General features: G+C 38.2%; 1 protein-coding gene across 4 annotated transcripts in view; it reads right to left on the reverse strand.

Annotated features, from left to right (window-relative positions):
- GPD2 (glycerol-3-phosphate dehydrogenase 2) overlaps positions 1 to 24,072 on the reverse strand; it is a 144,262-nt gene that overhangs the window by 24,767 nt on the left and 95,423 nt on the right. For 3 of the 4 annotated variants that reach the window (XM_061135796.1, XM_061135797.1, XM_061135798.1), the window contains 3 exons: positions 10,580 to 10,867; positions 9,648 to 9,792; positions 113 to 306 (listed from right to left, as the gene is read on the reverse strand). In XM_061135796.1, the coding sequence (XP_060991779.1) occupies positions 113 to 306; positions 9,648 to 9,792; positions 10,580 to 10,867 (627 nt within the window). The remainder of the gene's footprint in view (positions 1 to 112; positions 307 to 9,647; positions 9,793 to 10,579; positions 10,868 to 24,072) is intronic. The other variant, XM_061135799.1, reaches the window with a different exon arrangement.

The following is a 24,072-nucleotide window of genomic DNA, read 5'->3' on the forward strand; positions in this document are numbered from 1 at the left end:
CAGCCAGGTGTGAAGATGAGTCAGTGGGGGTGCATGGCAGTTACCTAGTGAAAGCTGGGATGGTTTGAGAGATATAAAAGAGGGAGAGTAAACTTAAAGGAATGCATGTTACCTTCAACGTCACAACTCAAGTAGTTACGCACTTCATTCAAAATGAAGTTGATGTCTTCTTCGGAAGGAATGGGATGGTGTGTAACATCAGTTGGAGTGTCAGTAGTGCCAGCTATAGTCATCTTTTGCCAGGGCAAGAAGAAAATAACTCTCCCATCACTGGTCGCTGGGTCAAGAAGTCCCATGCTCTCTGGGCTGGGGTGAAAAGGAAGGATCACATATTTCTGAAGTCAGCCAGAGTTTGATCTTAATCTGCATTCTAAAACATTTTATTCACTAATTCTCATATAAGCAAACTAGGAACACATGAACTATTACTTTGACTGCCACTAACCTAATCTAGAAATTCCTAAAAGAAAAAAAAAATGGTATTACAAAAGGAATGAAGCAAGTGTGATTATAATAATATTCCACAGCAAAACCAGCAATGCAAGGTGAGCTAAGTACGTGGACTTCAATTCCGATTGTTTGGGTTTTTAGATCCCTTGCACCATTCACATCAGATAATGTCAGCAGGATAAATGCTTATAATTTCTTTCATGATGGTCACTTAAGAATAGTTCTTCAACCTTTTTTCAAGCCCATGGAAAGTATTTTCCTGGGACATTTGACATTTGGTACATCTTTCAGTATAAGGTCTGAGAAGTCTGTGAGAAAAGTGAAGGGTCTAACTTTCTAGAAACTAAAATGTAATCAAAAAGTTCTTTACTCTTTTGTGCCTGAATAAGCTTATACCACTTCACCCATTATGAGATTTCTTACTTTATTTCAATTTTACTGAAATCTCAAGAAATGCATCCATGAGAAAAGGGCTCCGTTTTCTACTACTACCTGGATAACAGTGTACTGGGATAAGATCAAAAAGGAGAGAAATATTTTATCAATGAAAATCTTTAAATAGGCAGAAGATGCCAGTGTATTATACTACTAAATTAAGCTTTAAGGACGCCTCTTCTGCTAGACCAAAATCTTAAAAAATATTAAGAATTTTTCTAATACCTACTTAATATTCTAAAACCAAATTGGAAAACACACTTGCAAGAAGAGGCAACTGAAAACAAACACTGACAAAACCTGCCCAGTTGTGTTATTCAATCATTAGTAACTGTTGTTTTAATGTATTCATTAACCATTATAAAATTTTGGAGATGTTGTTAAAATGGCAGGAGGAAACTCAAAGTGTCATTTTCAAATAGTTGAACACTACAGATCTTCAGATAGCTAAATTTGACTGAATTCTCATAAGGAACCAATGTTAAAGTTATTTTCTGTAAATATATTTTCAGCTTCTATTAATAATATTTCTTAGATAGGAAATATAATTCTATTTGGTTTCAATAAACTTCAAAAATTCCTGTTATGCTCACACATTTTAAAGGGCATACAGTCAACTATTCATAGCTATCTTTCTCTTAAAATTAAAACAACAAGAAACTCAAGATTCAAATGTGTAAAGATGAGAGTCTGAATACTGTTTAAAAGCAAACCAAAAATGACTTTTTTATGAAAAAGAAATCTATAGTCAGTTTAATTAATGCATCTTCTTCATTGAAACTACAAGGAGTAATAATATTTCTTTGCAAAGACTCGTCAGCCCCATGTCCATAAGAAATTGGACATGGCAGAAATCACTATTTGTAGAAAGAAATCACTATCTGTAGTCTACACGAGATATTGGAGAGAGTAGGCTTCAATTCTTCTATTTCAGTTCAGTTCAGTTCAGTCACTCAGTCATGTCTGACTCTTTGCAACCCCATGAACTTCAGCACACCAGGCCTCCCTGTCCATCACAAACTCCCAGAGTTTACTCAAACTCATGTTCATCGAGTCAGTGACGCCATCCAGCCATCTCATCCTCTGTTGTCCCCTTCTCCTCCTGCCCCAATCCCTCCCAGCATCAGGGTCTTTTCCAATGAGTCAACTCTTCGCATGAGGTGGCCAAAGTATTGGAGTTTCAGCTTCAGCATCACTCCTTCCAATGAACACCCAGGACTGATCTTTAGGATGGACTGGTTGGATCTCCTTGCAGTCCAAGGGACTCTCAGGAGTCTTCTCCAACACCACAGTTCAAAAGCATCAATTCTTTGGCACTCAGCTTTCTTCACAGTCCAACTCTTACATCCGTATATGACTACTGGAAAAACAATAGCCTTGACTAGATGGACCTCTGTTGGCAAAATAACATCTCTGCTTTTTAACGTGCTATCTAGGTTGGTCATAACTGTCCTTCCAAGGAGTAAGTGTCTTTTAATTTCATGGCTACAATCACCATCTGCAGTGATTTTGGAGCCCCAAAAAATAAAGTCTGACACTGTTTCCACTGTTTCCCCATCTATTTGCTATGAAGTGATGGGACCAGATGCCACGATCTTAGTTTTCTGAATGTTGAGCTTTAAGCCAACTTTTTCACTCTCCTCTTTCATTTTCATCAAGAAGCTTTTCAGTTCTTCACTTTCTGCCATAAGGGTGGTGTCATCTGCTTATCTGAGGTTATTGATATTTCTCCCAGCAATCGATTCCAGCTTGTACTTCCTCCAGCCCAGCATTTCTCATGATGTACTCGGCATATAAGTTAAATAAGCAGGGTGACAATATATAGCCTTGACATACTCCTTTTCCTATTTGGAACCAGTCTGTTATTCCATGTCCAGTTCTAACTGTTGCTTCCTGACCTGCATACAGGTTTCTCCAGAGGCAGATCAAGTGGTCTGGTATTCCCATTTCTTTCAGAATTTTCCACAGTTCATTGTGATTCACACAGTCAAAGGTTTTGGCATAGTCAATAAAGCAGAAATAGATGTTTTTTTCTGGAACTCTCTTGCTTTTTCAATGATCCAGCAGATGTTGGCAATTTGATCTCTGGTTCCTCTGCCTTTTCTAAAACCAGCTTGAACATCTGGAAGTTCACGGTTCATGTATTGCTGAAGCCTGGCTTGGGGAATTTTGAACATTACTTTACTAGCGTGTGAGATGAGTGCAATTGTGTGGTAGTTTGAGCATTCTTTGGGATTACCTTTCTTTGGGATTGGAATGAAAACTGACCTTTTCCAGTCCTGTGGCCACTGCTGAGTTTTCCAAATTTGCTGGCATATTGAGTGTAGCACTTTCACAGCATCATCTTTCAGGATTTGAAATAGCTCAACTGGAATTCCATCACCTCCACTAGCTTTGTTTGCAGTGATGCTTTCTAAGGCCCACTTGACTTCACATTCCAGGGTGTCTAGCTCTAGGTGAGGGATCACACCATCGTGATTATCTGGGTCGTGAAGATCTTTTTTGTACAGTTCTTCTGTGTATTCTTGCCAGCTCTTCTTAATATCTTCCGCCTCTGTTAGGTCCATACCATTTCTGTCCTTTATTGAGTCCATCTTTGCATGAAATGTTCCCTTGGTATCTCTAATTTTCTTGAAAAGATCTCTAGTCTTTCCCATTCTGTTGTTTTCCTCTATTTCTTTGCACTGATCACTGAGGAAGGCTTTCTTATCTCTCCTGACTATTCTTTGGACCTCTGCATTCAAATGGGAATATCTTTCCTTTTCTCCTTTGCTTTTCGCTTCTCTTCTTTTCACAGCTATTTGTAAGGCCTCCTCAGACAGCCATTTTGCTTTTTTGCATTTCTTTTGCATGGGGATGGTCTTGATCCCTATCTCCTGTACAATGTCAGGAACCTCAGTCCATAGTTCATCATGCACTCTATCAGATCTAGTCCCTTAAATCTATTTCTTATTTCCACTGTATAATCATAAGGGATTTGATTTAGGTCATACCTGAATGGTCTAGTGGTTTTTCCTACTTTCTTCAATTTAAGTCTGAATTTGGCAATAAGGAGTTCATGATCTGAGCCACAGTCAGCTCCTGGTCTTGTTTTTGCTGACTCTATAGAGCTTCTCCATCTTTGGCTGCAAAGAATATAATCAATCTGATTTCGGTGTTGACTATCTGGTGATGTCCATGTGTAGAATCTTCTCTTGTGTTGTTGGAAGAGGGTGTTTGCTATGACCAATGTGTTCTCTTGGCAAAACTCTATTTGCCTTTGCCCTGCGTCATTCTGTACACCAAGGCCAAATTTGCCTGTTACTCCAGGTGTTTCTTGACTTCCTACTTTTGCATTCCAGTCCCCTATAATGAAAAGGACATCTTTTTTGCGTGTTAGTTCTAAAAGGTCTTCTAGGTCTTCACAGAACCGTTCAACTTCAGCTTCTTCAGCACTACTGGTTGGGGCATAGGCTTGGATTACCGTGATATTGAATGGTTTGCCTTGGAAACGAACGGATATCATTCTTCTATTTAGCACATGCAAAAATCACCTCAAAGTGTGTCAATCAGTTAAACCTTCAGTGAGGATCTCATCTTCACTCAGGGTTACTTAAAGTAATTTTACTTTCAAAAAATACACTGAGAGCTATAAGTATCGAGTATTTTCAGTCTCTGTATGTCTAAAGTTTTCCTTTGTACTTGCCATAAAACTTGCTAAATATCTTAAAAGAAACTAGTTAAAATATGGTTTGTGAGCACCTAATTTGATCCTGGGTTGATATGCCCTTTGATTAAACACATCACTTTGTGATAGAAATTAGCTCATGAGTTCAAACTTTCAATTTGGTAAATAGTCCTATATTGAAACAAAAGGATAAATTCATATTCTAAAATTTAAGGAACAAATTACATGTTGGTATAATATATATATGACCATTTTATGGGCCAGATACTATGTGATGTATCTAACTAACTCAATAAACTTGATCAACTTCAGCATAAAATTATAATATTCAGCAACTGAGACATGAAATGCTGTTGGAAAAGCACAACTACTGAATCTTTTAAAACCTTTCAGTGCAATAAAAGCAGTTTAAAAGGTGAATGTGATAGTTACCAACACACACATAACTGGAACCTGTAGAGAATCAACTGCTTAAGTGAAGACATATGTGTCAAACATAAAATTAACAAGCACAGAGGGAAGACAAAGCTATTAATGAATGGTATTAAAAATTTAAGAATCCATTTGGAAATACTTCTCATCAGTTCTAAATTACCTAATTCATAACTCACCCTTAGGGAAAAGTTTGTTTTCTTATGAAGAATTAATTCTGCAAGGTCGCACAAAAGTTTGAAAATGGCTGTCAACTTATAGGGATGGTATATACAATGTGGTGAGGCATAGGTCTTTTCTCAATATGTATAATTCACTTGACATCAACAGAAGAAGCTTGCTGCTAATTTATGTGTGTGTCTAGGATTAGATGTAATGAACATTTTTCTCATGCAGACCATTGCCATCCTGAAGTACCCTTATTTAAACTGAAATCAATTTATTGTTAACTACTCAGCAATCAGTGTTAGAGCCAGCAGTATGCACACACATTATGGAAAAAAAAAAATTGACCTCTCATCAGTAGTAAAAAGCATCTTTAGGCTAAAAGGAGGAGACAACTATTTTCATGTATTTCGGTCGTTTGATGTATTGTAGTTATTTTTGTAAGATCATCTACCCACAACTCTGATGAAAATTCCAGATTTGCTTTTTTTTTTTAATTTTTAATTGGAGGATAGTTGCTTTATAGTGTTGTGTTGGTCTCTGCCATACAATGATGTGAATTAGTCATAAGTACACATATGTTCCCTCCTTCTTGAACCTCTCTCCCACCCCTCTAGGTTGTCACAGAGCACCAAGTTGAGCTCCCTGGGCTACACAGCAACTTCTCAGGTCTTAATGTACAGAGTGCCTTCAAAAGTAAATGATTTCTGTGTGTTGAGTTTTCTGAAATTAAAGCAATCCAGAGAAAGAGAGAAAGCTGCTACGATGGCACAAGATAATTCCACATGTGGAATGTTAGTTAGGGTCATAATAAGCTTAATAAATGCCATAAAGAAACTCTGAAAATAGCCCAACAGGGTAGACTGCATACCTGGTCCTCATTCCCCATTTAGCTGCCTACACTCAATAAATCAGTGGCTCCTGAAGTCACTGTGCTGTCAAACTAATCAGGTTCTAGTTGAAATGCTAGGCCTTAAGTTATTATTAGCTGGCTTATAAGGGCAGCACCATAAGCTCTTACTCATCTCTGAGGACCTGGTAGAACCCTTGAGTTACAGCTGTTGAGTGAAGACTGACTGAGAAATCCAGAGAGCTATTTCAGTCTGAGATCTCTTGACCTCACCCACCCAAGAGAACAATTTGATATGGAGAGAAAAACCAACCCTCGGATGCCAGCGATACAGCTGCTCAAAGTCAGTACTGAAAGAGGGACCAAACAATTAACCCAGACTGTAATCCCAAACCAAGGGACTCATCTGCAAACAGAGACTGAACAGGAACTGGGCTGCCAGACCACTCCTCTAAGGTTCCCCACAGGATGTTTAGTGGTTGTGGTTCAAGGTGCTAAAAACGGAGATATTAATTTCTCCCAAAGTAGAACAAGATCAGTTACTGCATCTTAAACAGACCCAGCTGTGACTAACACTTTTACAACTTACAGGCATGGGTCTGAACTGCTACTGCTAAGTCACGTCAGTTGTGTCCAACTTTGTGCGACCCCATAGATGGCAGCCCACCAGGCTCCCGTCCCTTGGATTCTCCAGGCAAGAACACTGGAGTGGGTTGCCATTTCCTTCTCCAATGCATGAAAGTGAAAAGTGAAAGTGAAGTCGCTTAGTCGTGTCCGACTCTTATCGACCCAATGGACTGTAGCCTACCAGGCTCCTCCGTCCATGGGATTTCCCAGGCAAGAGTACTGGAGTGGGGTGTCATTGCTTTCTCCGATGGGTCTGAAACTAATGCCTAATTTTTAGGATTAAGAAAGACATTCTGTTTTGAAAATATTACATGCAGGTGATATATATTTATATTTCTTAAAAACCACCTGTCTGCTCTGTTGTTAGCATATTATAAAGCATAGTACAGAACATATGTATAGCATGAGTTCCTTCATGAAAAAAGTTTAAAAGGATATACATTTGTGCGAGTATAAACATAAAATTTTATGGAAGAAATCAGAAGGAAGCATTATCAAAAACTGAAGCTGGGGACATGGGGGAAAAGAGGGAGACTTTCACTTTTCATTCTATATCTTTCTATTTTTCTATAGTGATTACTTTTGTTTATTTTTGTCTACGGGAGTTATCTAGGCAGTAAAAAGAAAAATCATAGTTTGTTTACTATTTTAATATCTGTATATTTAAAATTCCCTTATAGGTATAAGATTAAAATTTTAATTAGAAAAAGGAACAATCTCAATTTGGGCAAGTTAACACAAAAAGTTGGTAGAACTCATTCAAAAAGTATTTACTGGTCATTGTTATGTACTAGATAAAGTACCAGGAGCTGTGGATGTAGCAGTCAAGAAAATAAAGAAAAAACAAACAAACAAACATTGTCAAAATGTACACAAATTAGGAACTACCATGAGATAAGGAACCAGAAGCTGAAAATGAGCAGCTTCCCAAAGTTGCACAGTTAACAAGGGGTAAAGTGATGAACAAACCAGAAAGTTCTTTACCAAGGTATCACCTTATCATATTCCATACTGTCTTTGTCTGTATACTGGAAAGAGTGGAATGTCTTCACATTTTAATGACAGGCAAACTAAGTTTTACAGAATAAACTGGCTTGTCCCAAACAGCGTCATTATGAAGTGGCAGAAATAACATAGGGAATAATATAGAACACTAATGTGTCCTCTGGTATCACGGGACAAGAATAAAGACATGAAACACAGTGCACAAGTAAGATCGAAGCAAATGTGAGGATTATGGTGACGTGTGTGTGTCTATACTTCAGGTACTACGTCTGTACTGCTAAAAGAAAATGCTTCCAAAAACTTACAAACTAGCTGACCTTGCAAATTTTTATTTTATCCAACACAAAATAAATGCATATAATTGTGTCTGAAGCTATTTTTGAAAACCTCTATATACAAGAAACATTTGCAACACGTACATATATTTACTTCTCTCCTTTTCATTTGAACTAAACTTCTGCTCAACAGTCTTTAAAACTTTATTAAGCACCACTGCATAAGTTTTTATTATTGAGATTGGAAGCACCATGGTCTCTACAGTTGTAAGTGAAAACACTAATGACTGTCTATCAATTATATGTAGACATTTAGAAAACAACAAAGAAACCTTGGAAGCTAGTGGATACGAAATTTCGTTAATATTCTTCTTGGTAGAAGTGAGATATCTTTCTCATTAGAAGTGTGCTTGGTACAATATCTTGGACTCTCTTCAAGAAGACTTAGTGGAAAACTAATAAGGCAGCATCATATATTACATGGTGGGATAGCATTCTAGAAGAATGCAGATATTAAATGAAATATCATGGATCTGTATATCTGTTTTATCAAATATTAAAAATATGTATTTTATGGAAAATTATTAGAATATAGAAGCAATAACTCCCATTTTAACCACATTACCTAGAAATTATAACCTTTTACATATAATCACATCACCTACAGGCAATCACCATTGGTATTTAAAATACTTCATCTTTTTCTAGATACTTATATAACATTTGATCATGTTACACATACAATCTTGTATCCTCCACTCTAAATTAAAACTGTATCTCTCGGGTTTTCCTAGGACACTAAAATTATTCAGAATTTTTAATGGCCATATAATACTCCCTTGTGCAGATACACCATAATTTACTCATCCATCCTCCTAAGGTTAGAAACTTACGTGGCTTCTAATATTTCTTAACTACAAATGATGTCTTAATGAATACCTTGAACATAAATCATGATTTCACAGAATTATGTACTAGTTTGCCTATTAGATTGCCACATATGCAAATAAAAATGTTCCATATTCATCATGGACACATGAATTTTTCCCCAGATGTTTTGAAATGTACATTAGGGGTAATCATTATCAGTTTCTTAGGATCATACATGTTTCTTCTCAAATTTATTAAAAATAAAAAATACTAAAAATTCAAATGCACATAAAAATTGCAGTTTCATGTGCAACACCCCACTTAAAGGATTTTCAATTAATAGCTGTTCTTATTTCATCTCTATCCCTGCCCATTTCTCTACCTCTGATTATCTTTGCCAAAATGATAAATCAGAAATTATAAATTATTTTTCAAAATATATTTCAAAAATTATAAACATAAGAATATTTGGTCCTCATTTTCAGATTCTTCATAAAATGAACTTTTTAGTGCTTTCATGTAAATGTCTTTTACGGACATTTTTACAAAATTAATTTTAGGGTTTTCATGAAAATTAAAATTCAAAAATACTAAGACTTAGCCTCTGATGATGAGTATGCTGAAAAAAGTACAAAAACAGATTCCAAATCACTAACTCATAAAAAGGAGTATTGCCATAAAAACTAAGAAATTCTCAAGACCGGTTTGCGTTTTGTGTTTTGGAAGAGCTGTTTTTTCACTCATTTCTCCTCATTTTGAACAGTGAGTTATACCACCTATTATTAAGAAAGGTATGTTACAAGAATACGTGTAGACAATTTCTTGCAGCCCTCCTTCTCTGGCGACGACGCATGAGCGGGAACACGGGTACCTGTAGTAACCAGGCATCACGATGTGGACGCCAGCACTCGGCTGGCAGATAGCTGTGGTGTCCTTATCATCCATTTTGCGCACAGTGTCTGTGAAAGGTCCCGTGGCATTGATAACACACTTGGCTCTCACATCAAATTCCTCCCCTGTGAAAGAAAGCAGCGTCAGTCACACACCCCATTTGTTTCTCTGCTCACTGATGCTTTAGATTATTAATTCATCTATTAATTTATGGTGGAGTATATATTATCACTTGAGTGATACAGGCAACCAGAGTCATTGAGAAGCCACACAACAGGCCTGCATGTGAGTACATTTAACCAACAAGTCCAAACTGCAGGAAAAAAAGCACGCTGCTTTTTCATTTCAGCTCTCATTCTAGTTTGCAAAATGCCCGGCATTAAAGTGCCAAATAGGAAGAAAGTGAGTAAATGAGCCGCTTTCTCCTTAAAACTCAAAAGTGTGAGCAGTGGTTTTGAAGGAAACGATGTAATTCTGAAACTTCGCCCAAGAGGTCACAAAAATGGACAGGCAAGCAAATCTCACCAAAGTTAAAGTGATTGACTTGAACGGCAAGTAAACACACTGCTTCTGTCACCTAAAGGATACTTTTTGAAACTTGCCACATTTATTGACTTTTCTTAATAACATGTTTTTGTAAAGAAAACATAATGCATTCATAGCTGTGGGAATTTTGCAGACATTATTATCATGATCATCATTAATGTTTAACACAAAGAGGAAAAAAATTGCCAGGTTCCACAAAGGAAAATTTTCATGCAAAACCAGTTGCTGTTGACAATAAGGAATATAGGTAATAGGACTCTGAAATCTGGCATCAATAAAAGAGAAGTGACAGAGGAATTATCGTTCAGTCATTGTACGGACAAAGCAAGATGCTAAGAAATCTGCCCTGCCGGAGCCTTTGCATACCTGTGAGCACATCCTTACACCGTGCACCACTCACACGCTTTTTCCCTGTCTGGGGGTCTGTCTTCTTGAGCAAACTCACGACCTCCATGTAATTGGCCGTGGCAGCCCCATATCTGGCAGCGGTGAGAGCAATGGCAAGGTTCATCCGTGCGTCGTTGTGTTGTCCTGCAGCGGGAGGAAGCATCAGAGGAGGGACAGGAGTCACCTCAAGCCACAGACTGGTGGTAGAGAAGTGTGTCACAACAGATATGTCACATCTGTCCCTGTCACGTGGAATAGACTTGATGGCTGCACGATTTGGAAATACATGGTCATTCTCAGTCAGGCATTCACCTGCCACTTCCGCAATTGCACTCTGTCTGTGTACCACAAAAGGATGCAGTCTCCCTTTCCTACAGAGCTCACATCAATTATCTGCAAGTTAAGAAATAAGTAATTATTCTCTCCGTTTGGGAACATATGTATATGTCAGGCTTTTCCTAATACAGACAACCCATACACACAAAAGTGAAGTAATTCAAAACTTCAGAATATTTGACACTCCAACTGGTGTTGATTAACAATTTTTATGAATACGTGCTCTATCTAATATTCAAAATCAAGAGCTTAATCTTCCATAGAGAATCTCTCAGTATTCTATAAAAGGAGTTTTCTGGGTTTGAATTTCAATCAGACCTCCTTAAAATGTTAACTTTTTGGTTTTTGTCGTACATAAAAGGTAAGAAATTAAGCAGGGCAAAATTTAATTACAGAACAATTCCTACCTGTATTGTTAAAGATTTATTGCTGAGAAATCTTAGTTAAAGAAAACTGAGGGGGAGGTGAAGCGGGGAAAGATGATTAATCACTTTAAAATACTGGCATCACTAGAGACTTTTTCTATTTATTATTGCCAGTGGAGTTAACGCTGACCAGGAAGAATTACTCTACATCGCAGGGGCCAGGTTCTCTGTGCCCTGAATAATTAATTACACAGGACTAGATGTATTGAAGCAGAGTTCAAATTCCCACACATTGGGATCAGTTCTATCAAGATAATACTGATAAAGGGATGAATTTATAATGGATATTGTTGTTGATTTATGTTGCTGGCATACCAAGCATTTAGTATAAATGGTTTATGTAAAGTTTCTTCCTTGTGATTCAGTCTGTGCCGGGTCAGAAGCACCACAGGTAATCGGATGCAGCTAAAAGGGCACAGTTATAAAGAGAGAATCAATGACAGGACCCTGCCGCCCCTCCCCACAGACATCTTATTCTAGAACTGCTAAACTAATGCAATCAGCCAAGAACCTTTCCCTCAAAATTAAAGTCTCTATCAAGTTAAGAACATACATTAAACCTTGACATGCAAAATAAGGAGTTATTTTATCCAAAGATGAGTAAAATGAAAGTAGAAGAAAGAAAACAACAGCAGCAGCAGCTGAACTTTAAGTGGAAAGAGAAGAGGGGCAGCATTTCTATCAATTTCACCTAGCTTGACCCTAATGGTACAATTAAAATAGTAGGTATATTTAAAATTAAGTTTAAGAAACTCACTTTTATTAATGTGGCCTCATTTAAAATTGGAAAATATGATCCATAAAGTTAAAAGCATACAAACAGATTATACATCTAAGTTAAAGAAAGTACCCATCCCACCTAATCTTTCTAGTACATAGCAATGAAACATTTAAGGGGTAGCACAAGAAATCCAAGTCATGTTCCTATGGTAGGAAAGCTCTCACCAGTGCAAGTGTGCCTCGACTTAGACACAGGGTGAGAAAGCCACATGTAAATCAACTACTTTAAATCCTATATGACATCACTGTTCCTAGGAACCAGACAGAAATCCATTTATTAAATGACAGATCCCTTTGTAAAGTGATATACTGTTGTTAGTGTTTAGTTGCTAAGTAGTGTCCTACTCTTTGCAACTCCATGGACTGTAGCCCACCAGTCTCCTCTGTCCATGGGATTCTCTAGGCAAGAATACTGGAGTGGGTTGTCATTTCCTTCTCCAGAGAATGTTTCCGACACCAGGGACTGAACCTACATCTTCTGCATTGAAGTGGATTCTTTACCCCTGAGCCTCCAGAGAAGCCCCTGTAAAGTGATATACTGTATATCTATTTAATGATCATCCAGTAATGAAACTAACTTTTGAAAATACACAATCTTTCTTTTAATATATTTTCCAATTATAGAATCTCATTGGAACAGTATTTGTATAGTTCATCAGGCTCTATTGTTTCTATGCTAAGATATACCACTTATACTAAGATACACCTCCTGAATTAGCTTCCAAATGCCAATACTTTTGAAGGTAAATAAGATGAACCTCAGTTAAAAATGGGAGGTGGAAACAAGTCTCTTTGCTCTTTATTTTGCACGCTTACCCTTATAGCCAGCAGCACCTGCCTTGACTCGAGTCAGAAATGTCACTTATTTATGAAGGCTCTCCCTGCAGTCTTCTACTCCCTTTATTCTTGAAAAAAAACATTTACAACTTCTTGAACATCCATGTCATTTCATACCTCCTTGCCTTTGTCCACATGAATCCTTTTGGCTGGAAAACCATCCTGGAAGCTCTAGACAACTCCTATTTCTCTCCCATGAGCTGATTCAAATATCTCCCCATAAAGACTTTCATTATCTGTACTGAACCCCTCCAAGGCCAAGTTGTTCATCCCATCTTCTGAATCCATATTGTACCTTGTACATACCATTTCTACAGTCTTTATGAAACTAGTCATCCATGTACCCATCAACTTAAAAAAATGATAAGCCTCAGTTATGATTCAGGCACCGTGACAAATGCAGGGAACTTAATGGTGAGAAAGATACAGGGACACTTCTGTTATCCTGTAAGTAACATTCCACTGTAATTACTGCCTGATTTCCATGTCTCCTTGGCCTTGTCATGGGAAGGCAGGAAGTCTTACTTTTCATCTTTTCTCTTTCTCTTTAGTACCAAGCACAGAACAGGTATTCAGGAAGTGTTAAATTTAGCCAAATTCCATTCAATGTGTTAAATAAACAGGTTTATTTATAGTCTTAGATTTTTACAGTCTTCCAGATTTATATAAATCTTATAGCCCTTATAGATTTACAGTATTATCTCTAACTATAAAACAGAATGCTTTGTCTAAAGTTTAGAAAAAAAATCAGTTTATCAGTAAGTTGGTGGCAATAAACTTGAGGGAAGGAGGGAAAACCCAGAAGTGTGTAAAATCTACACTTAAACCCAAACTAGCCCTCATATTTAAGTTGAATAAGTGAGGCAGAATGAGAAATGGATATGAATGATTCCCTCTAGACTTAACCCACAAGTTGTCCTGTGCTTCACTGGGAAATGCAAACACAGTTATTATAAGCTCCTAAAAACTGAGGAATTAAGTAACTTGACTTTCTTCTGGGCCTAGGAGTTCACACCTCTACCCAGGAGTCCCCTTCTTTCCAGACATTAAGCTTAATTCAAGTACCTGCTTTGATTCAGGGCTGACCTCCCACTCCCCGACCGACATTAAATTCACCCTTTACCCTGAGATACCCAGAGGCTCACTGTGTATGGTTCCTGTGATAAGTGGTATATGTTCACTATTCTTAACTAAATTCCCCCCAACTCCTTTTCCTGACATTCTGAAAGGTATCTATATGCCTCCTGTAATTTTACTGCTGAAGAAAAATGTTTTTGATAACACTGCATGTTATTGGAATGCAAAACAATAATATCAACTCTCCCACCCAACTGATCTGCTTATTAAGTTTGGATTTTCAAATCCTTTTCCTCAGAGCCAGGCAACACAAAACTATTCACTGATCAGTGAATCATTTTATGTTGGCACTTACGCAAGGACCCAGACTGGGACTGTGAAAATCTGTTTCCTACTCTGTTCTCCTTTTGCACTTGAAATCTTACATATGTGCACATACTGAACTTACAACTCAGATGCGAGGAAGCACATAAGAGGTGGGACTATAACTGTTTTTCCTTGTTTAGGAAAACAAAATGTAAAATCTACCCACCAAAGAGAATGAAGGTGAGTAGTAACAGAGAAGGATTTTACCTTAGTCCACAATGGCTTTGCACCCAGGATAGTGAGAGATATTTTAAAGTGAAAAACATTTTTAAGATGTAATTCTCTAGTACAAGATAGGCCTCAAATATAAATATTTTGGAGACAGAGCAATATTGTTCTCCTTAGAGGGTTTCAAAGTTTGGCAACTAAGTTAACATGCAAAATAGCTGGTAAAAAAAAGGGGGGGAGAGAGAGAGAAATAAGCATTGAATGTATAAAGAGTATGAAGAATGTATAAATATGAGAAAACCCCAACAAATTACCTGGTATTTTCCTGGTCCTTCAGATCTAAAATTCCAAGATGCTCTGAAATTCTACACACAATCTTCTTTTACAGCCTACTGTTAAATGGTCATTTACATAGATAGTCACAGACCTATTCATGGACCCAGAAACCCATACAGAAAGTCTAATTGTTAGCAAAAAAAAAAAAAGCTGATTAACTAAAATAATTAAATATTTATTTTAAAAAATGTGATCATAACTTTATCAATTTAAAAAAATGTGCTGAGAGTATTTCTTTCCACCTCCCTGTGCCCTGACCTGGGTGTTATGCATTCATGTGACTTAGTCTACCATAGGGAAAAAGGATGCAGGAGGAAAAAGAATACCTCCCTGAAGCATTAATCCCATTTCTAACAAAATCCACAGGGCATACGCTTCATTGTTTCAAACTGACAGTGACACAATGACCTCTCTCGGGAAGCTTCTTGGAAGCTTCTTAACAGTCCCGCAAAGGTAATTAAAGGCTAAGGTACCAAATTCAAACTGATTTAATAGAATCATTATATTTAAAATACCCCTTTCTCAAGGGAAGAGTGAAGTAGAGGCAGAACAAAATAGGTGTGTGTGTATATCTGTGCAAAAGGCGATTACTAAATTCTGGTTTAATTACGTAGGATGAGTAAGCTTGCAAAGAAAAAGTCAAATGAAAACATACTTTTCAGGTAAATTATAATAACAATGCAATCTCCCCCCAAAGTAAATTATTTATAAAAATGGTTATTTGTGTGGGGAGTGGAGGGGGTCAGAGAGACACATGAAGCAGTTTTAGAAGAATATACCTTACAAGACACAGCAGAGGGAATTCCCTGGTGGCTGAGAGGATAAGAATTCATCTGCCAGTGCAGGGGACACGGGTTCGATCCCTGATCTGGGAAGATCCCACATGCTAGGGAGCAACTAAGTCCATTTGCCACAACTACTGAGCCTGTGCTCTAGAGCCTGGGAACCACAACTACGGAACCCACACACTTGCAACTAGAGAGTAGCCGCTGCTGTCTGCAACTAGAGAAAAACCCCAGGCAGCAATGAAGACCCAGCACAGCCAAAAATAAATAAATAAATAAAATTATATAAAAAAAGAAAAGATACAGCAGAGAATGGCTCTGGATTGGGATAATGGCGTAACAAGTTTTGAGTGAATCAAACTGGTTGGGGGAATGCAGTTGATGCACTGCATTCCTCTGGATTTTAGCATCCTATAAACAAAGAGAGGCTAGGTGGGTACCTCTGAAATTACACAATGCATGCATTGCACTGGCCACAAAGTTTGTTTGAGTTTTTCCGTGACATGTTATAGAAAAACCTGAATGAACTTTTGAGTCAACCAGGTAATAGCTACTCTTCAATAGCTAGCTATCTCAAGATTTCACTTCAATTTTATCCTTATTTGTGATTTTTCTGACTTTGCTTTTAAAAATCATAGGATTAAGAAAGACCAAAAGATAAGTGTTCTACAAAGACACCAGAAAAATAAAGTGAAAAATCATATTCTTCCATCGGATCTAGAATTATAAGGAAGTCTTGATTTGATTAGCCTTTATCAGCCACATACTATATTGCCAAAGTTCTCTGAATTCTTCACCCTTCCTGTATCCATGCCCATTGTCAAAAAGTCTTCACAGCGTTGATTCCCACTCTGACTCTGGACCCAGACACGTGAAACTGTTTTGGCCAAGGGAATGTTAGCAGATGTGATTCTGGAGTGTTTATCTAGGTAGCTCTTGTCTGGGGTTGGGTGAGAGATTCTTCTGGTCCTTTCTCCTGTCTATCAGCTGGTGTCGGATGGCTCTGCTGGGATGACTCACCACAGGCCTTCATCATTCTCCTGGTACCAAGCAGGTTAACCTGGGCATGTTATTCTTGGACGTGTCTTTTTTTTTTAATATCATTTTATTTATTTATTTATTTTTGGCAGTGCTGAGTCTTCGTTGCTGCATGGGCTTTTTCTCTAGTTGCAGAGAGCAGCGGCTACTCTCTGTGTGTGGGTTCAGCAGCTGTGGTTCCTGGGCTCTAGACTGCATGCATCATAATTTCTAATTGTTTTTATGCTACTCAGGTTTTATGGTTTTATGTGGAATTGTGAACACACATAACTTACATAGGCAATATAGCCAATTTTCTAATAAAATTAGTCCCAGCTTAAAAGCAGGTCAATCTTTGAGACTGCATTCTAAGATGGCTATTAAGAACACAATTTATTTTCCTATATTAATAGAAATACTATAAACAGACTAGTGATTAGTTTGTGGGACAACTTAGACTGCAAGCAGATGAAACCGGTCAATCCTAAAGGAAATCAGTCCTGAATACTCATCAGAAGGACTGATGCTGAAGCTGAAACTGCAATACTCTGGCCACCTGATGCAAACAACTGACTCACTGGAAAAGACCTTGATGCTGGGAAAGACTGAAGGCAGGAGGAGAAAGGGATGACAGAGGATGAGATGGTTGGATGGCATCACTGACTCGATGCACATGAGTTTGAGCAAGCTCCAGGAGTTGGTGATGGACAGGGAAGCCTGGTGTGCTGCAGTCCATGGGGTCTCAAGAGTTGGACACGACTGAGCGACTGAACTGAACTGAACTGTGCTCAGTTGCTCAGTGGTGTCTGATTCTTTGTGGCCCCATGGACTGTAGCCTGCCAAGCTCCTCTGTCCGTGGAATTTTCTAAGCAAGTATACTGGAGTGGGTAGCCATTCTTGCTGATCCAGGGATTGGACCTGCATCTCCTGTCTCTTGCAGATTCTTTACCACTTGGCAGGCAGATTCTTTACCACTGAGTCAGCTGGGAAGCCCAAATAAAGTGGTCATCCTTAAATAAAACTCTGCTCTTTCACACCTCTGACTTTTCGCTCATCGTATTCCTACTCCATGGAACATCTTACCTTACCTTGGAAACTATTCAAACATCTGCCTGATGATAGGCATTAGGGATCCACTGAGTAGGGAAAATAACCTAACACTGGTCTCTGTTCTATAGAACTACATTCTAAGAGGGAGGACAGGTAAAATCAAGTGAAACAAATTAATAAGACAATTACAAACTGCAATAATGGCCACAGAAGGGAACACAGTGGGCAGGGAAAGCAACTCCCTGGGGAGTTAGGGAAAGTGGGGCAGTTAGGAAAAATGGTCAAGATAAGCAACAAGTAGAGAAAATGCAGAGACCACCACCTATAAACTTTAATCCTTACTAATGTGCAATTATATCCAAAGCTTATATGAAGCATAAGCTATCAGAAATGTGACTGTGGTATTAGGACCACCACATTTAATTAATCCCTGCAAAGTGATTTTTTTCATTATACTTTAGTTATTCATATTTCATATATACTTATCAGGAATTAGGTTTAAAAATCTTCCTAGGCTGATATACAATTTTGTAGGAAATATCTTCTAGTATAGACTGGTGAAATTCAAAACAAAAGCATTATATTCAAAGTTTATGAATTGGAATAATTTGCTGTCACTTATCCATACTACAGTTCTCAGCAAATGACACCTGTTAGCCCTAAGCATGTAATCATTGTTATTATTAAATACAAAGGTACAATTAAATACAGGCACAGAATGTGACCTACATCATAATTCTACCCAGCCTTTCTCATTGCAATATCCTTTTCATTATCGTGGGCCTTTTGTTCCTTCATCTTTCCTTTGTCTCACCCTAGGTTCTCAAATAAGCTATTTACAATCTGAATAATTAGCAATCAGCATGGATCTGTGGTCTCTGGCCCCATGTAAACGAAACACTGTGAAGTGCCTTCACATGACATATTTAAGTACATAAAGTTTCTATACCCTCAGGGCTTTCCTTTATTGAAAAAGTTTTACATGAATTTAATGAAGAGTAAGTTTTGCACTTTTCAGATACTTAGGAATCTAGCTAGATTTGAATGAAAATAAACCACTTTTAAACTGCAAACAACAGAAAGCTCCAGGGATTTATTTGCTCTCATCTGTACAAAAATGTCTATACATCCATTTATGCTGGAGAAGCCCATCACCTCCCATGCCTATCCAGACCAATTAATTCTCTCTCTAGCACAAGTCAAAAATAAGTTTTTATACTTGCAAGGAAGAAAAAAATAAAATGTGACAAAAATTAGTCGAAATGCAGTTGAAAAGTCAGGGAGCACGACACTCTGGAGACTCTTTGACAGACCACATAATTTTGTGGCCTAAAGCCACAGGTCACCCTCCATGATTGTTTGTGACATGCACCAAAGTCACGATAAGCACCTCCAAGGATATGGGTCTTTTTTTACTGAGAGTAGCAATGTGGCATGCACAGCATCTTAACCCAAGGTGACTGACCTGAGGACGCTTGAGATTTATTTCTTTAACAAATATTTATTAAACACCTTATTAAGCACCAGGCAGTGAGCTAAGTATCACTGTGAGGAGCAGACTAAAATGCACTGGCCCCAGACTGCCCCAAGACTCTGAGAACAAGAGCAAGTTTACAGTCTAACTTGGAAAGGTTCCAAGTTCCAAAAATTCTCACCATTTCTTAGCATTTTCCCTTTCTCTTTCATCTACAGTTTTCCTACAATATCACCCAGCATGGTGCTCCAGACACACCTCCTTTCCTCTCTTTATGTTACAGGAAGATTCACAAAGCTTCCTTCATAGGAGTGGGCTTAAGTTCAAGCCTCATCTCTACCAACCACGAAACCTCATGCTAGTTGCTTCCTCTAAGGTTCAAGTCACTATATGTACGGGGTGGATAACAGTGGGATTGACAGAGGGTGAGGAGTGAGATAGAATGTATGTTATGATATCACATGCTCAATCACTCAGTCATGTCTGACTCTTGGTGACCCCATAGACTATAGCCTGCCAGGCTCATCTGTTGATGGAATTTTCCAGGCAAGAATACGGGAATAGATTGCCATTTCCTACTCCACATGACATCACAGTTCTCAATAAATATTAACTATTATTAAAAAGTTAAAAAATGCACTGAAAAGTCAAGACCATTTTGTACCTTAATTGAAATGTATTGTTACTGCTCAAAATTCTTTAAAAAAAAAACAAACAAAAAGCTCAGTACATTTTCTAGTTCTAAATAGTTTCTGCTCATCAATCTGGCAAACTTTTCCTGAAACCTGTCAACTAATCTCTAATCTGTGCACTTCCTGAACAATGCTTTTTGTTTCTCTTTCTCTCTCTCTCCACATTTTATCACTGATGAGCAAGTATTCTTTTCTGGGTGCCACAAAGGACAGGAAGATAGGAGAATGGTTTTCAATCTAAAAGAAAAATTGCATTGATAGGATAACAGAGTGTTTCAAAGTATTACAATTACCAAGTTTTCATCCAGAGGACTACATTTTCCTTTAAAAATGGGGAGCCTCTGCCAGTTTTTGCAAAGGAAATCAACACTTGCTATAAACTGAGAAAAGTCAAAAGGCCCAAGTTCTAAAGCCGCAAAGAGTCACTAACTGGATGTGTTCCTGTAACAGATATTGGGTTTTGCTTGTTTTTGCTTTCCTACATCCACCCATCAGCCATTACATACGCCTTGTAAGAGGCAGAGTCTATACCTTCACCCAGGGACACAGACCTTTAACCCCGTTCCACCAATCAGATGCTCTCCACATAGATTTCAATCTAGAGCTAGTGACCCAGAGAACTGGACACGGAGCATCCAATCTGATGGTGGAGGCAAAATAACAGCAGCACCATCCTGTTCTAGGGGAAAAAGACAGAGATGTGAACAGTGACGGCAGACACACTGCCCGAGGGGTAGTCATCAGCATGAACATCTTCAGTGCACCAGTTCTAGGATACGGTGTTGGCCTGTAGCTTTGACTGCTGCAATTGTTTATGTCTTCAGCAGCTTTCCCAGTATTTCTGCCTTTTGTTCAAGGTCCTCTCAAAAAGTTCTTTTCTCCTTAAGTCAGCCCAATTTCTTTTTCTTTTGATGGTTTAGTTGCTAAGTCGTGTCCTGACTCTTGCGACCCCACGGACTGTAGCCTCTGTCTACAGTCCTCCTCTGTCTGTGGGATTTCGCAGGTAAGAACACAGGAGTGGGTTGCCATTTCTTCCTCCTCCAGGGGAATCTTCCTAATCCAGGAATCAAACCCCGGTCTCCTGTATTGCAGGTGGATTCTTTACTAATTGAGTCTTTTGCTTGTAACTAAAAACCTGGGCCTAGTACCAAGCCCTGTGCCTCAGTTTCCTCACTGCTCGAACCACAGAGTGGCACTTCAGGATCTCTCTGGTTCCTTCCAGCTCTACCAATTTTATAAGCTGCCATCAAAAAATGTCAAATAAGCCAACTGAAAACCAAATTCTGTGAGGAAGGAAAGGAAAGGCTTCAAGGGGGAACAATCGACCTCTCATCAAAGGACGGGCCAAAGTGAGTGAGTAAATCCTTTCGCTTACCCAGAACCACCTTCCAGGCTCCGTTCCTTCATTCATGTGTAAGCACATGCACACAACTTTTCACAAACCTGCTGCAATGGTTCCATCTGCCCCAGGGGTGATTCCGAGTGTGAGTTACATAATAAATACATGAACCGTGTCCTAAGGACCAGCTGGGGAATTCTAACTGGAAGCAGTCTTTTGAGAAGCTTTATCTGTTGCAAGTGAGTAGTGTATCTTATCGGATTTCTCCCTCTAATCACAGGAAGATTCCACACCTTATCAAGTTGTTATCGAATCAGTCTGACCAGGGCACAACGTCCTGATTGAAAAGAATGTGCACTCTCACATGAGCATGAAAAGCATGCTAACTCTCAGCCCAGGCAGAACACTGGGCCTGGAGACCCAGAATGCCCAAGTCCAGTACACACCGCCTCACAGACCCACGTGATCGCTGGGCACATCTCAGAGTTAACACCAACTTTTTTGCCACTTACCCTGAAATGATCAGGTTAGAGCATGGTTTAGTTGCTAAGTCATGTCTGATTCTTGTGATCCCATGTAGCCCTCCAGGCGCCTCTGTCCCTGGGATTTCCCAGCCAAGAGTACTGGAGTAGATTGCTATTCCCTTCTCCAGGGTATCTTCCCAACCCAGGGATTGAACCCTGGTCTCCTGCATTGCAGGCATAGTCCTAGTGCCAATCAATATAGCAGAACCTTATCACTCTGAGAGATGTGAAAAAACAGATACTGTGAATCTTTACAGCCAAGATCACGTGCTGAGGCAGAAGACAAAGGTACAAATACTGTGAGGAAGAGCTTAACAGGGCTCTTCTTTTAATGTCATTACCTACTCTCTAACAGCTAGTAGAATATCTGACATCTCTCAGATTTAAAAAAACAAAAAAACAGGAAGTTTATATACAATGTATGAACAGTCATCAGTGAAATTATATCAATTTTGCAACTGCATACATCAAATACTATGCCAGATGCTCAGCCATATTTTTAAAGCCAAAAGATTTGCTCTTCTGGAAAGATGAACACAAAGGAGGAAAAAAAACAAGACTAGACACAATAAGAAAAAAAAACATATACTTTGAGAAAGTAACTTGAGTTGTTTAACTGACTAATGATTCAGGATGATTGTTCATACTGTTCAGAAGACTAGAAAATATATTAGATAACTGCATCCTATTATCTAATTTGAAAATGTTCACTTTAAGTAAAAGACAACAATCCACTTCCTGACACACGCATAGAAAAGTTTTGTTTCATTGCTCTAACCTTCAATAATACTTCAACTTCTAGCTGGCCAACCTACATCTCATACAAAATTTGAATATGGACATTGGATTAGATGATATTGAAAAAAACTGTCTTTAAATTAGTTGGATATATCAATAATAAAGGCACGGCAGCTTTAAATTGTTTTTAAAAATAAAGAATAATTGTTATCTGTTAAATATGCTTTAAATCTTCTAGATATGGGGATGGCATACTTTTCCTATATAGGCCATTCATTCTCCATTGACCTACTAAACTCTGCTGTTGGTAACACCTAAATGAATTAGCGAGGCTGTGTCCCAATAAAGCTCTAGTTTATGGATGCTTAAATTTAAATTTTATATAATTCCATGCCACAAAATTTAACCATTTAAAAATGTAAAAACAATTCTCAGCATACAAAATAAGAGGCAGGTAGGAACTTAACCTCTGCTCTAGGAGGAAAAGCAAAAAGGAGAGAGGGGAGGGAGAGAGAAAAAGAGGGAGAAAGGGAATAGATAAAGTAAGAATACCCTTGAGCGGCTAACTGTTACAGCTAGAGATGTACATATCAGCTCAAAACCCTACTTTTCTGTGTGTATGCTTCCATGTTCTGACAATAAAGAGTTAAAATTTAAAAATCAATGAAGGGAATCCTTTCACAATGTATATCAATCATCACACTGTACACTTTTAAATATCTTAACCATTTTGTTTGTCAAGTATACCTACATAAAGGCTTCCCTGGTAGCTCAGAGGGTAAAGAATCCGCCTGCCAATGCAGAAGACCCAGGTTTGATCCCTGGGTCAGGAAGATGCCCTGGAGAAGGAAATGGCAACCCACTCCAGTATTCTTGCCTGGGAAATCTCGTGGATGGAGGAGCCTGGCAGGCTACACAGTCCATGGGGTTGCAAAGAATCGGACATAACTGACCGACTAAACAACAAATACTTAAATAAAGCCTGGGAATGAATTAAAGTTTTGAATGGAAAAGAGAAAGGAGGAAAAGAAGAAGGAAGGAAGCAGGGAAGAATGAAGGAGGGAAGGAAAGGAAGATTTGATTTTTGCTGCCACCATCACCATTATGCTGACTGAGCTCCCAGTGACAAAGCTAGAGTTAATTTGGTTCATGTGAAGTTTCCTTTACCCCACTATATGTTATCAAACTTGCCACACCAATAAAACATTGTTTAGAACATTTGGTTGTTCTAAACATTGGTTGGTTGTTTAGAATGCCCTCTCTGGGGGAAAGAACAAACTGACTACAGATTTAATCAAGTACAAAAGACATTTCCAATATTCTACACAGTTTGGTTCATACCTGCACTCAATAAATATTTAAGAGCTTAAACAAGATTCAATAAATAGGCTATAGCCTCATTTCTGATAAACTCTTGCATAAATTAAAATTAAATAATACCATTAAAACAATTTTTTTCAAAAAGATTTCAATGAATGTCAAAAAATTTTCCCTTGCTTTCTGAAATTCTGGAGCATGGTAACATGAA

Source organism: Dama dama, chromosome 33 (genome assembly GCF_033118175.1).
Source record: "Dama dama isolate Ldn47 chromosome 33, ASM3311817v1, whole genome shotgun sequence".
Taxonomy (NCBI): domain Eukaryota; kingdom Metazoa; phylum Chordata; class Mammalia; order Artiodactyla; family Cervidae; genus Dama; species Dama dama.